General features: G+C 42.5%; 1 protein-coding gene across 2 annotated transcripts in view; it reads right to left on the bottom strand.

Moving 5' to 3' along the window:
* The window catches only part of dock4b (dedicator of cytokinesis 4b), a 130,916-nt gene extending 124,386 nt beyond the window's left edge, over positions 1-6,530 (bottom strand). For both annotated transcript variants that reach the window (XM_030720153.1, XM_030720154.1), the window contains exon 1: positions 6,368-6,530. In XM_030720153.1, the coding sequence (XP_030576013.1) occupies positions 6,368-6,404 (37 nt within the window). In that variant the 5' untranslated portion in view covers positions 6,405-6,530. The remainder of the gene's footprint in view (positions 1-6,367) is intronic.
* Between the last annotated feature and the right edge of the window lie 6,795 nt (positions 6,531-13,325).

Raw genomic sequence — 13,325 nt, 5'->3', positions numbered from 1 at the left:
CAGTTCTATTAACGCATTAATAATAAAGCGAGTGGTTTTAGTAACTTGAGGGGCAGCACATGTAGCTATCAGTAACCTAAGGTTTATTTGAAAACGGAAGCCTTGTGGGTATTATAATGCAGTGGGGCAGCCAGACAAACACTCACAAATCAATGTACACTTCCTTTATGGTCAATACATGTAACCCTGGATTACAGCCACAGGGCACAGATTACTGATGCAAGTCCAGTCCAGGCGTTACATTCTCCGCAGTAAATGAGCATTAAAAAAAAAACAAGTGTCTCTTGACGCATAAACAGCTCTTCTCACCTGCCAATCACTGTGACTGTCACCAGCAGACACCCTTCGTTTATGAAAATGGTATGTCAGTCATTTTTTTTTTCCCCCCAGCCCACACAGATGACACAGACACACACATACACACACTCCCCATGTTGCCTCTCCTACAGGAGCTGCTGAATTTCTAATAGGACATATCCTATTAACCTCACTCACACAGGGATCATGGATTGATATCGAGGAAGGAGAAGTACGAGTCTGCTGGAGCATTTCATAACTGTAAAGCTAGGCGTAAAGGCTTTTATCTTAAAAAATAAATGTAACTTTGTTTAAAACAAAGAAAATCTGTCAGGTGAAATTGTTTTATGTACTTGCCAACTGTCTGATTATTTGCATTTCAAATATATGCAAATAGTTAAAAACAAGCCACTTTAAAACTTTACATCCAAAATGAGCTACATTTTTTTTAGGTGATTAGTTTTTCAACAGAAAAATGGTCAACAATCATTTTGTAAGAGAAAAATATGCACAATTTTACATTTTTCTGACATTTTTTATAGACTCAGCAGTCAATTAATCAACTGAGAAATTAATCCAGAGGTTAATCTAGGCTGAAATAGTTGTTACTTGAAGCCCTAAAGCTAATAGTGCAAAGCTGAGCCTATAAGAAGAATATTAGTCCACAGACAAGCTGATGAATCGAGTGTCAGTGTAAATAACAGCCATTATAATGACCGTATGTGCTCTGGTTAAAAAGAAATCACTTGACCATATCAAAGAAGCATCATCTCTTTAAGTATCCCAGACTGTCACTGGAGTGGAAATGTATGAGCCCCCCCTTCAGCTACCTCTCTCATCACTGTACATTGATTTGGACAGACAATTACAGAACATTGGTTTGTCACCCACTCCAGTGGGATTTTCAAGAGTATCCCCCACTGTGTGCGATGAAGAAATGCTTAAAAGGAGGTAAAATATTGTCACTTCCATAACACATAACAGAGATCAAAGAAATGTCTCCATTCCCAGTGTTCAGCATTGCCAAGTAGAAACAAAAAGACTGTTTTGTGGTAAAACGAGGGCTCCATAACAAATGGAGCAGGGTTTCATAGAAATATACAAAGGAACCAGCGGTGATACAGTGGCTATTATTATCTAGGTAAACTGTATATGCAAGTATGTTTATATGCAAATATGTGTTTACAATCTGCAAGTATAGGAGATGATTTTGGTACCAGAAGCTGTTTGGTTTCTGTCTGCAGTCTGCATAGCACTGATCAGTCACATTTTAGCTATTTCTGACCACAATAAGGTGGAAATCATGGCCTACATATCTGTTAACCGTAAATGTCCTGGCTATACTCGAAGCCCTAAAACGCTGGCGGTTGTCCCCAGAGGCTAAGTCATTAGACGATAGCCAATGGGTTCCCAGATTTGTGATGAATAAAAAGCTCATTGATTCCGTCATGCGTCAAATGTCCATGTAAATTTATTTACCCTTTGCATCGTGCACACTGGGGAACAGCTTGCGTATCGTAGTGGGCTGAATTTTTAAACTCTTTTCTTTATTTTGTGCATATGTTCAATTCACTGGGGAGCCTCCCGTGGTCTCCTCATATGCTGGATGATTGTCTTGGACTAGTATGTGTGCAAATCTGTGTGTTCAAACAACAGGGGAAGGGGTGCTATCTCTGCAGATGGAGACGAGGCAGCGGGCGAGCAAGCAATTACAAGCTGGTAGGCTTCACCTCCCCCCACCATCTCCTATACGTCGCCCTGGGGCTTACTGCATTAAGAAATCATGGGTATAATGGTGGAATGGGCCTCAGGGCCCCCTCGAAAACAACCTGCTAATCCCCTGTGGTGAGGGAGGGTGTTGAATCTGGGGGTAACAGGGCAACCCGGCCGCTCTGACAATGAATCCACCCCTGACACGCGCCAGCACCCTCAACCACCCATCGCTTCGCACTGCACCTCCTCCAACCACCCCATCAACTACAGCAACATCCTCCCAAGGGAGGAAATGAGCAATGCCAGCCACAGGAGAGCAGGAAACCCCCGGCCCAGCATCTTCCCTCTATCTCAGTCAGGCCTCAAGCGCAAACATTCAATGAGATCACTGCTCCTTTCTCTCTGTATCTGCCAGTTCCTTTTTTTGCCATAGCACTCAAACAAAGGATGCACGCAAAATCAAGCTTCTCCAATCAACCTCTGGTAGAAAATTCAACTTGCATGCAAACAGATCCAAAGCAGCTCGTTAAAATGGTTTAATTATGTATCCAAATTGTGATGAGCAATGACACGCTTGATTGGTTGTATCAGAGGGCCCTAATGAGGAGAAAGGCCTCACTCTGTCTAAGCATTTAACGTGACGTCTGCTCTCGCTAAACATGACACAATGCAGCCTCAAGTGCTCTCTCTGTTCAGCGACTGAGTCAAAGTGTGTCTTTGACTCTTGACATTTGTGGCATTTGTGACAGATTCCTCTTCATCTGCTTATGGAGCGTTGGACAGACATCCTCGGGTATGTCTGTCATCTAAGATTTGGTTAGCTCAAATCAACACCATAAATGTCATGCCACCTCTTATTCCTTTCACCTGTGATCTCATCCTGTTTACTGGAAACCTATGCCATGTCTGCACTGAGATCCACGACTTTCATATGAAAAGAGATTTTCCCTCTTTGTTCAGTTTAATGTCTCCCCATCCCAGCCCCAGCAAGTCCATTTAGAAATCAGATATTAACATCATCTCATCAATCTTCCAACCTTCTCGCTTCAGGTTAAAAACCAGTAATCACCCCGCTGGTGGGCTAATGGGCGCCTTAACATCAACTCGCCGAGAGTCCATTCATATTTCATGAACAGCAGTGGCCCCCATCTTCTCCGGGCCCCGCTCAGCTCGTAAGGCAAATCGACATCAAAAGCGGCAACCTTCCAATTAGACAGAAAGTCGTTCTGATCTCATCTCAATTTGGCCCGAGATCAAATGTTCCTGCAAAGATCCAAGGAATTTCAAGCCCTTTTAGTTAGCCAGCCTCCCCTGTCAAACGGGGATAAAATGTTCGCTGAAAGCACCTGGAGGAGATCGCATTTAAAATGGCTAACGCGGGGACTTTCCTCTTCCAATATTTAGATATCACAGCAGTTCTACGACAACGACATTGACGAAAGATCTTGGGGGACCGTCGTTGGAAAGCAAAAACAGATGTGGAACAATGACATTAATCCTAATGAGGTGCAATTTAGAGCAATATAATTTCAGGTAGTGTTTTAGGATGACCTGTGGAAAGGCACCAGATGTTCCACCTGGCATGCATAATTTAGAAAGTGATTCCAGGTGGGCATCAGTGGTCACTACTGCTGTGAGGATATTTTGCCACAAGATAACCATTTTGTTATCCCTTTTCTCCTGCAATATAAGTGAGCATTGTGGAGACCAGCTGATTTCATGTATTGCCCTGTCATTCTTAAATCCATGCAATAACCATGCTTAGCCAACAGAAGTCATGCGCTACTGGGAACATCTTATTTTGAGATTTAGGATGGTGTATTACCTCATCAGAAGTGCTTACTACACCCAGCTTGAGACAGTTTTTCTTTTTTCCACTCTTGGCTGTATATGATGTCAATGAGAGCAGATATCCCTAATATGGTCATGTCACACACATACAGCTCTGGCTGTGAGCATGAAAGCCCCACCCACCTGCTGGGCAATCCCTTGTTTTTTTACAAGGGGAAGCTAATCAGAAGAACGCTGGCTTAAAGGGAGGGTGAAGGCAACTTGTTTCAGGCAGTCGATGGATTGACTGCAGCGAGGCCCAGCATAAAGTAAATAAAGAATTATTTTGAATTGTCAGTAACGGAAGGCTACTCCAGTAGAGTCCAAGAACAAAACTGTGGCGCTGGGAAAAAGGAAAATAGCCCCACAGGTGTTACTGTAATGTGAAATTCTCATAGTGCTGCAATCCTAACTAACACTCTAACAGTCGCACGCAGTCCATGCCTGTAAGCAAGGTTCTTTCTTCTATCTTCCTCTTTTGTTACACAGCTATTTCTGTCACCATCCTTATAAAGGTCAGCCTTCCATCCCACCTTTGACTGTGACAGTTCTGAACCAATATAAACACCTTTTCCTTCCAACAATGCAAGGAAACACATCTTTCAAGCCCCTTCTTTGTAGCTCAATAGTTTCTCTAAAGTCTCTCAGTGTCTGGAGGGGATATCACTCATTCTGTTGGCTCAAGTGGATCAATGGAGAGTCTAAAAACAAATCAACCCGCACGACTCTCCGACTCTGACTGCTTAACCTGCTGGAGCTAAAAGCTGCAATTATCATAGCTAAAAGTAATCTGTGTCGACCTTTCTCGTGCCTCTGTGTGTTTGTGGCTCATCAAACCTGAATTTCACAACAGGAAATCAGCACAGTTCCTTCCTCAGAAAGGATCAGGCCACAAAGAAGAGTGCCTCTGCCAAAACATGTCTTAAAAAATAAATCTCAGCCAATTAATGGAGTCTTATTGGAATTATTGAGGAAAAGGGATTGGGAGGGGATCAAAAACCTTAATCCAATTAACAGGGTGCCCTTTAGCAGTGCGGGAACAATGGCGAGTATTTAGCCTTCAAAATAAATGCCCTCCTTTTATTCAACCAAGTGAACTTTGACAGCAGGGAATTGGTTTAAGTAGCTAAATGGAATAAATCTATTATGTAGTATCTAAAAAAAAATTTAAAAAGCAAGCTGTGGGTTCTGGAGGCTCTATCCTGCCCATGATTAAACACATACCATGGGAAATTCAGCAGCACACTCAGGTGACCACACCACAAAGTGTGACATGGAAAGGCCAAAGGCCAGTTTCTGGTTTGCTGTGCTTCACTGATTTCAGGTCAATGTGGCAAGTTAGCACCCATACTGGATTTCTGGACACCTAAGTCAGCATACAGAGCAACCACACTGGCTACGTTAAAGGAAAGAGGGCATGATATGAAGACAGTGAATATCTGTGCTTAACTGACCACAGTTTTATCACTTTGAGGAGGTTGCCTGGCATAGTTGCAAAAATTATCAAATGATCATTGGTGCATTTTTATACTCCGACTCTTGGATCATGCAGGCACCAGAGCATCTCACACACACACACACACACACACACACACACACACACACACACAGAACAAACCAATATCGCTAGGGAATATTATTATGAGACATTTAAGCCGCCTCTCAGCGGTAGCATCTCAATAAGATGTTCCCCCCTCCCTCGATTTCTTTGTGCATTTGAATACGGGCACAGAAGAAATTCCTGCTACACCAACAAGACAAAGTCTGTGTGGTTTTCTTGGCCACATTTGGCTTCGGTTGCGTTGTTGTCGCTTGTTTGTCTCACTTCAGTGTGTTTGATCCAGGAGCCCCCCCCCCCCCCCCCCCTTCCCGACAGTCTGAACAATGCACACTGTACGACAGGCTTACGCACACATTTCCAGGACTTCTCAAGGTCTGGGACAATCTCCGTTGTAGAAACAGCAAGAACAATACTAAAGACGTCTTCGTTACTTTGTTGCCCAGATTCGCCTTTCTTTCGAAGAATTTGTAGATGCTGAGCAAAAACACGCACGCGCACGCACACACACACACACTGACATATAGCGACTGCTTGTGTGAAGCAGCTGATTCCCCCCCATTCAAACAGATAGCCTGAGCCAATACACAGCAATAGTGAGTCAAATTAGCTCGCCAGTTCATATCCTCACAATGAAAATTGGAAACGGAAATAGGGCAAGGCATGAGCAAGAAATAAAAAATATCAAAATGTGGCATTTGGCAAACTGTGGGGGGGAGGCGGGCAACCTTATGCTTTGCAATGTGGCAGTGAGATGAAATCCAAGCTCCCATCACTGGGCTATTTGAAAGCGAGCTGCTTTGTGATATTTAAAAAAAAAATAATAAACATCACTCTTTAACTGTGCCTGAAATCAACATCCGTACAGCCAGTTCACCTCTTGAAGCCCGTGCACACATTCACACATGCCCTTACAGCTGAACGCGAGTGAGAGCAGTTTTAGGAACAAAAATAAGGCAATAAACTTACCGACGCCGTATTTTTCATGTTCTGTAGGTATCCACATGTTTACTGTCGGCAAGTTTAAGTGAGTGGTCGGAATAGCAGCGAAAAGCAGGGTTTGGGGTCCGTGTAACGCATTCTACTGGCGTGTTTTCCTCCGCTCTGTAGTAGGAGTCATTGTTTAGGTTACAGCAGGAGAAAGCAGCGCCGCCGCTGCTGCTGCCGCCGCTGCTGCCGCTGCTCGTAGTGGTTCGGAGACGCGCTGCCTTTAGGGTCTGTAGGAAATGTGACACTCGACGAGGTCAGCGCACTTTGGAGACCCCTGCGAAATTATTATTTCTCGCAGTCGGAAACATTGGAAGGCAAAGAAAAATGAAAGCTGATACTTAGATTGCAGCATTTGCGTATGTTTTTGAATAATTACGCTTTAGCAGCCAGTAGTTGTGGTCCAAAGCCCTGTTCAAAAGTTGTCACGGGAACTTTCAGATTTTTCATTGGAGCTAGCTGTTCGCCCTTCCTACTAACACAGTAATAACACATTTATTGCTGAGCATGTGACACTGTTGACTTGTTTTAATAACTTTATTTCAACCGTTTAAAAAAGTAAGATTCAGTGAACTACACTTACCAGCTAGAATTAAAAAAAATAGCAGCAATAACGTTACCTTATGTTTCATAAAAAATATATAAATTGTTGGTTTCTCAGAATATGTTATTTAAATAATATTAGCCTTCATTGAATATCGTTGCTTAGAATTAAAAAATTTAACGAACTTCTGTCAGACTAGGTGCGTTTCTTGTTTCTGTATCTTTAATAACTTGGCTAAAGTGCAACACAAACTCTCCAGCGGTGTGGTCTTGGATGAAACCTGTTTCCTAGCTCCAAGCTGAGGATTCATCACTCGTACTAGTTATTATTAGAGTATGCAAATGGGAGCTGAGATTTGAACCTATAACTAGAAAATTCCCGAGTAGTACCTGAACGCAACAGCAGCGCCAGCAAAGCGAGAAACTAGAGCAATGCATTCTGGGACTTGTAGTCGGACCAGTGACGTCAGTGAAGGTCCCTTTATTTGTAGCATCTTCGACACATGACGGTATTGTTCTGTTTTGTGGCTTTTCTGGTGAGTATTAACCCATAAGATGTAGGTTTAGTTTTATTTTAAGGTGGCTCTGACGGTCTCCAGAGCGTCTAAACAAGACGCACTGATTTACAGTCAGCCATGGAGACATTACAGACCTATAATATCAGGATATTGGTGTAGAACATGACCTTGCAACAGTGGAGAGCCCTCCTGGACACACAAGCCTTCTACTGGGACATCCAGTGCATGAAAAATACATGAGAATTTTTGAGGAGGAAGCACAGAACTGGGGGGGGGGGGGGTTCCACTGCCAAAATGAAAGAGTTCAACATGCAGAGAGAGAGAGACAGAAAGGGTGTGTGTGTGTGTGTGTGTGTGTGTGTGTGTGTGTGTGTGTGTGTGTGTGTGTGTGTGTGTGTGTGAGCTCCCTGCTCACCTCACACTCTGCTTTCCATTTTCTTTCACTCTGGACTAACTCATCATCATCTGCCAGCGTGTAGCTTGTGTTGTGTTTGAGTACAAAGGATTTTTTTAAAGCCATTCTAATGCATGTTCATTTCTCATGCTGTAAATGGTGCATTAAAATGCTTTGAAGTGTCAAATGTGCCTCTCTTCTCTCCTTGTCTCTCCACTAGTTTGCACGTCCGCTTACCCATCCACCTTTGTACTTTATATGGTGAATTATGAATGGATGTGCCATGGCAAAGCAAGCAACCTGAGGCTTGATGCTGGATTTTTAGGTGACAGTCATCTACTGTACTTACCATGTAGTCAAGGCATCATTAGACACATGTATTCCCCTTTTCTTACCTGGCTTATTGCTTTCACACATACAGCATCTAACATAAATGTCATTAGAGCTGGATTAATTTTACAGCATCTTTCCACATTGCAGTGCTTCATGCCTGTCCTCTGGTATATTTCTGAATGGGGAGGTGGGGTGGTTGTGTGGTGGGACTGCTGGAATTTGCTTCTGTACATATGAATAAATCATAAGCCGGGGGGAGCACAGAAAGACAGAAACCCCGTGGACTCACTCCCCTGAGAGGACAGTAGATTGGAGCCAGAGTGTGCTTTTTTTTTACATAGTGTAAAGGAGACTATAGTCTACATCACTGAATCCATACTCAAACTTGTGCTACCTTCACTATTGCTGTGAAAATGGTGAAAAACAAGGGGGCAGACAAGACAAGAAAGACAACACAAGAGATGTGGACAGCCAGCAGCTAAATGTGACCTGAGGTATGCCAAATTACACAAGAACTGGACTGAAAATCAGTGGTAACAGGTCTTATGGAGTAATGAATCCAAATTTGAAAATTTTTCTTCAAATCATGATCAGCATGTACAGAGGAGGTCAGGAGAGAGGTGCAGCAGTGAGTGTCTACAGCCATCTGTAAAACACGGTGGAGGCTCTGTCATGGTTTGGGGCTGCATTTCACAGTGGTGTTGGGGTTATTGTCAAAATTGATGAAATTATGAATGCAGAAAAGTATCAGATTTTGATCCACCATGCAATGCCATCTAGGAAGCATCTTATTGCCAGTGGCTTCATTTCTAAGCATGACAGTGATCCCACTGCACCTATTTTCCATTTTCCTAGGAAAATATAAAGCCTTTTGCACAGTACCGTATTTATTACATAACACTAGCTCATGTCCATGCTACAGCATTATTTGATGTGTGATTTTAGCAAGTTGTTAGGTAGTTACTAGGCAACATGATGACTTAATGTATCGTGCAAAATTCAGTTTTTTTGGATACAAATTAGATGTTACTGTCATGAAGTGAAAATGATACAGTGCTGCACTCGGGTGTTATCGGCACATAAATGCAACAAATGGGTCATTTTAGTGGATTTGTATGTGGTTGCCAGTCAACATGATGACTTCATAGTATATGATATGGATAAGAACCTTCAAGGGCCTACGATGTACCTGTGTGACAATTTTAGTTGCTCAATCATGTAAAAGGAGTGTGTGGGCAACCAAAAACAGAGATTTGGTGTGTTATAGTAAGATAAGCCTGCTATATGTAAAGACAAATTTGCTGTACCTTTAATGTCTGCGATGCCAACCAATATGGCACTGTGAGCCCACAGCCTAAGGTAACAGCTGGAGGAAGACGGCAATATATGGAGAGAGGGATTACAGGTGGAATATCTGTTCAATGACCAAACTGTAAAAGGATTATTTGGGTGGACTGAGGAAAGGTCGAGGCACCCAAGGAGTTTGCACAGGTGCTCATTTTTTCCCATCCTTCCCTTCATATCTTCATCTCCTCTTCCCAATCCATTTTCCCCATATTCTCTCCTAGTATAATGACATTTCCTTCATGCTTGCTCCGACTTTCATCTCATTGGAGACTCACATGTTCTGGGCAGGGCAGGGGAGTGCGTATGACTGCAGATGACGGATGGAAGACCAAGTCAGCCATTGCCACAGACAGTTCCACAAACCCAGATGGGCCCTGAAGATTGCTCAGCGTTTCCGCCACTCAACCACCATAACTTTTCATCTCTGGCCCATGACCACAAATAAACGTAACATCTGTGAGACATAAATCAAAACGGTTGAAGAGAAGAGGAGAGAAGAGAAGAGAAGAGAAGAGAAGAGAAGAGAAGAGAAGAGAAGAGAAGAGAAGAGAAGAAGAGAAGAGAAGAGAAGAGAAGAGAAGAGAAGAGAAGAGAAGAGAGAATTTCTTTTGGAAGATAAACAAGTTGTAGTAAACAGCAGAGATAAAAGATGACGTGGTCAGCAGCACTGCATTTTAAAGCCATAGCAGAGCTTTCATGTTTCATTTGGGGACAGCCCTGGTTTCTTTTTGTTTCCTCTTATTTTTTTTCCCCCTCTACCCTCCTGTGGGCTTCAAACCGCCACGTAACTACAACTGATTTATAATGTCAAAAAGTAACATTACATGAGACTGATTTTCTTTGCTGGACAGTTGAAGCAAAAATGACACTGGCTTATCTCAAGAGACCACTGCCTATCAGCTCTTCTCAGCACTCCTTAGCTTTGATTTAATTCACACCAGGAAGTGTAGGTCAGATGGGGGGGAGAGACATATGCCTCCCTTAGCTCATGCACAGCAGGCAATATCCTCATCTCCAGTAGAAACAGGCCTCTAAATATAGCATTGAAAATAGGCTAGAAAAATCCCCCTCTTTGTACATTGTACCATATGAAGACTGTATTTCACAACCCAATACTTCAAATGAAGGATCTACATATATAGAAAAAGTGCCCTTAATTACTTAATTACTAACAGAACATATTTGCTCTATAGGCACATTTAGTGGAGCTCTCATTTGCTTTTCTTGTACTCTATGTGTAATGACTTCTTAGGATATAATCTGCCCATAATGGGTCAGTAATATTCACATAAACACATAAAAAATGTATGCACATACACATACACACAGATATGTAGTGTTAGAAGTTCTGTACACACCCCAAGCACCCCATTTCACCTGTAAGATTGTAACATATAAACCCTTGGTGTTAAATTTTAATAACCAGAAATGTCATTATGGATGGTTAATGCTGTGCCAAAGCCAAACAATCAGTGAAAACAAAGTGCACAACACAAAGATCCCAAACTAGACACGAACCACCCATTTCCAGATGAGAACCCCGTGATTTAAAAGACTCAATCATACTAGCAACTTTGTGATAGATGCTAACAGTATGCTAACATGACTGCTGATATGATGAATGCTAACATTTAGTCGGTGTATATTATCCCAGTGATTCTCAGAGTTTGTGGCACGCCCCCAATTGTGGGGCGCAAGCCACCTGGGAGAACAGTCATGTGGAACTAATATTTAACGTCGGAATAATGTTCATGAAAAGAAATTCACCTCAGTTACGTTAGTACAGCGACTAACGACTTTTTCCGGTTAATACTTTAATGCCACCTTTGGAGACAGCTGCAAAATCCTCCACCGTGTTTTGTGTACTGCATCACCATTGGCTCGCTTTGCCACCCAAGGGAAACACCTTGGGGAGGTGGGGAGTGAATATATTTCTTCCTGCAAAGTGGGGAATGATGGAAAAAGTTTAAGAACTACTGCTTTATCCTGCGCTTAAGTAAATTAAAACCTGGCGACTGGATTAGGTGGAAAGTTATGGGATTGGAATGTGTGTGCAAATTAATTCAAGAGCTAAGTTTATTCAATACCATAAATATCAGCCACATAGTGATAGTAGATCATCAGTAAATCAGGAATCACTAAAGATAGCAGTACTCTTGTGCTTAGGACCATGACTCTCTGCACAAAATGAACATTAAAAAGTTTCCATTAGTTGCTGAGAAGTGGTGGACCAGCAATCCTTTAAGTCACATGACTTAAAAAATTTTTCCACATAACTGACACTTTTCTTGATAGTCTCCATCTGAACAACATGAGTGACAAAGCAGCATCTGCAGCCCCACATGGCTTTGGATGACAGCAGCACATCAGTGCAGCCCCCCCTCTCCGCTGGGCCTTCACTTCAAGCTGTGTTTTGGCTAGATGTAAAAATAGACCTCCTCCTTAGCATCAACAGAGAAAGCACCACGGACGATTTGTCATAGGTTTGATATGCAAAATCACACTCAAAGGCAATGAAACATAATCTGCTGTACAGGAATGGATCCTGTCACCTGCAAGTGTTCACCGTGGGAATCAAAAGACTCAGAAGTGCAGCGCTTCTCTCCCTGTTCCCGCTTATCGACTTTAACTGCCTCTCTGATACACCCAACACATTTGCTATCAAAAAGCTCGTGAAGCGCTGCAGAAGAGCACTATCCAATCATTGTTTATATTCCACTAATGCCTAATTTCACCCTTGAAAGGAACTCTTTGCTTTCTTACTCACCAAAGTACTTCTTTTTTCAACATATTCCCAAAGCAGAAGGATCTTTGATGCTTTTGGGGATCTGATCTTGTTTCAAGAAAGCAACAAGTGGAGTTGAAAGGAGCAACTCAGACCTCCTTACCCAAACCTTATCTGTTTTCTTCTTTGGCCTTCAGTATATGATCATTTTAGTCTCTGCCTGTGGATCCCTCTGAATAGACCAACCACTTCAACCACCCACAAATTTTACCATGTGATAGTTGCCAACAATCAAAGCATTCTTATATAAAAATTTCATTGTAAGTATCTATAGTCATAATTAAATGTTCTAAAGTTACAATATTTGTTTTAATTATGATAGCTCTTATAAGGTTATATCCACAACAGATAAGTTATTACCCTAAAGGCCAGTGTATCACATTTCCTTAGGTTACAGTTAACAGCATGGCATCAATGCCTGTGTTTTTATGACTAATGCTGTGCTGGGCTCCCACATCCCCCATGCTGTTGCACACTGTGGGCACAGTATTACAGTATGCAGCCACCTGGACCCCAAACACCCACCAGCAAAAACATAATTGTGCCTGGAAGTGTGCACACTTCCACTCACACACACACACACACACACACACACACACACACACACACACACACACACACACACACACACACACACACACACACACACACACACACATTCATGCTGGACAGATGGCTGTCATAAATGGCTGTATCTTTTAGCAAGTTGAAAGCAATTCTTGGCAATGCGTCCCCTTCCCACACCCACCGACCCACATACATCATACATTACATTTCATTTCACTGGCTGATGATGGCACATTCACACATGCATAAGCACTTCACTGAGGGATAGAAGATCAACTTCATTATGGCTACAGAGATGACTAGATAAAGAACACAAGAGAATACAATCAGCTAAAGTGCTGTCACTAGAGAAGGCTGTAGTGTTCTCAGAGGACTTGTGGTCTCTAAACCACTTATCAGGAGGAAAAGGCGCAGTGCTAAGATTGGCTAACATCACTTCTGACTGAATGCCAC

Source organism: Archocentrus centrarchus, chromosome 23 (assembly GCF_007364275.1).
Source record: "Archocentrus centrarchus isolate MPI-CPG fArcCen1 chromosome 23, fArcCen1, whole genome shotgun sequence".
Classification (NCBI taxonomy): Eukaryota; Metazoa; Chordata; class Actinopteri; order Cichliformes; family Cichlidae; genus Archocentrus; species Archocentrus centrarchus.
Note: the sequence above shows the minus strand (reverse complement) of the source record. Positions and strands in the feature narration are given on the sequence as shown.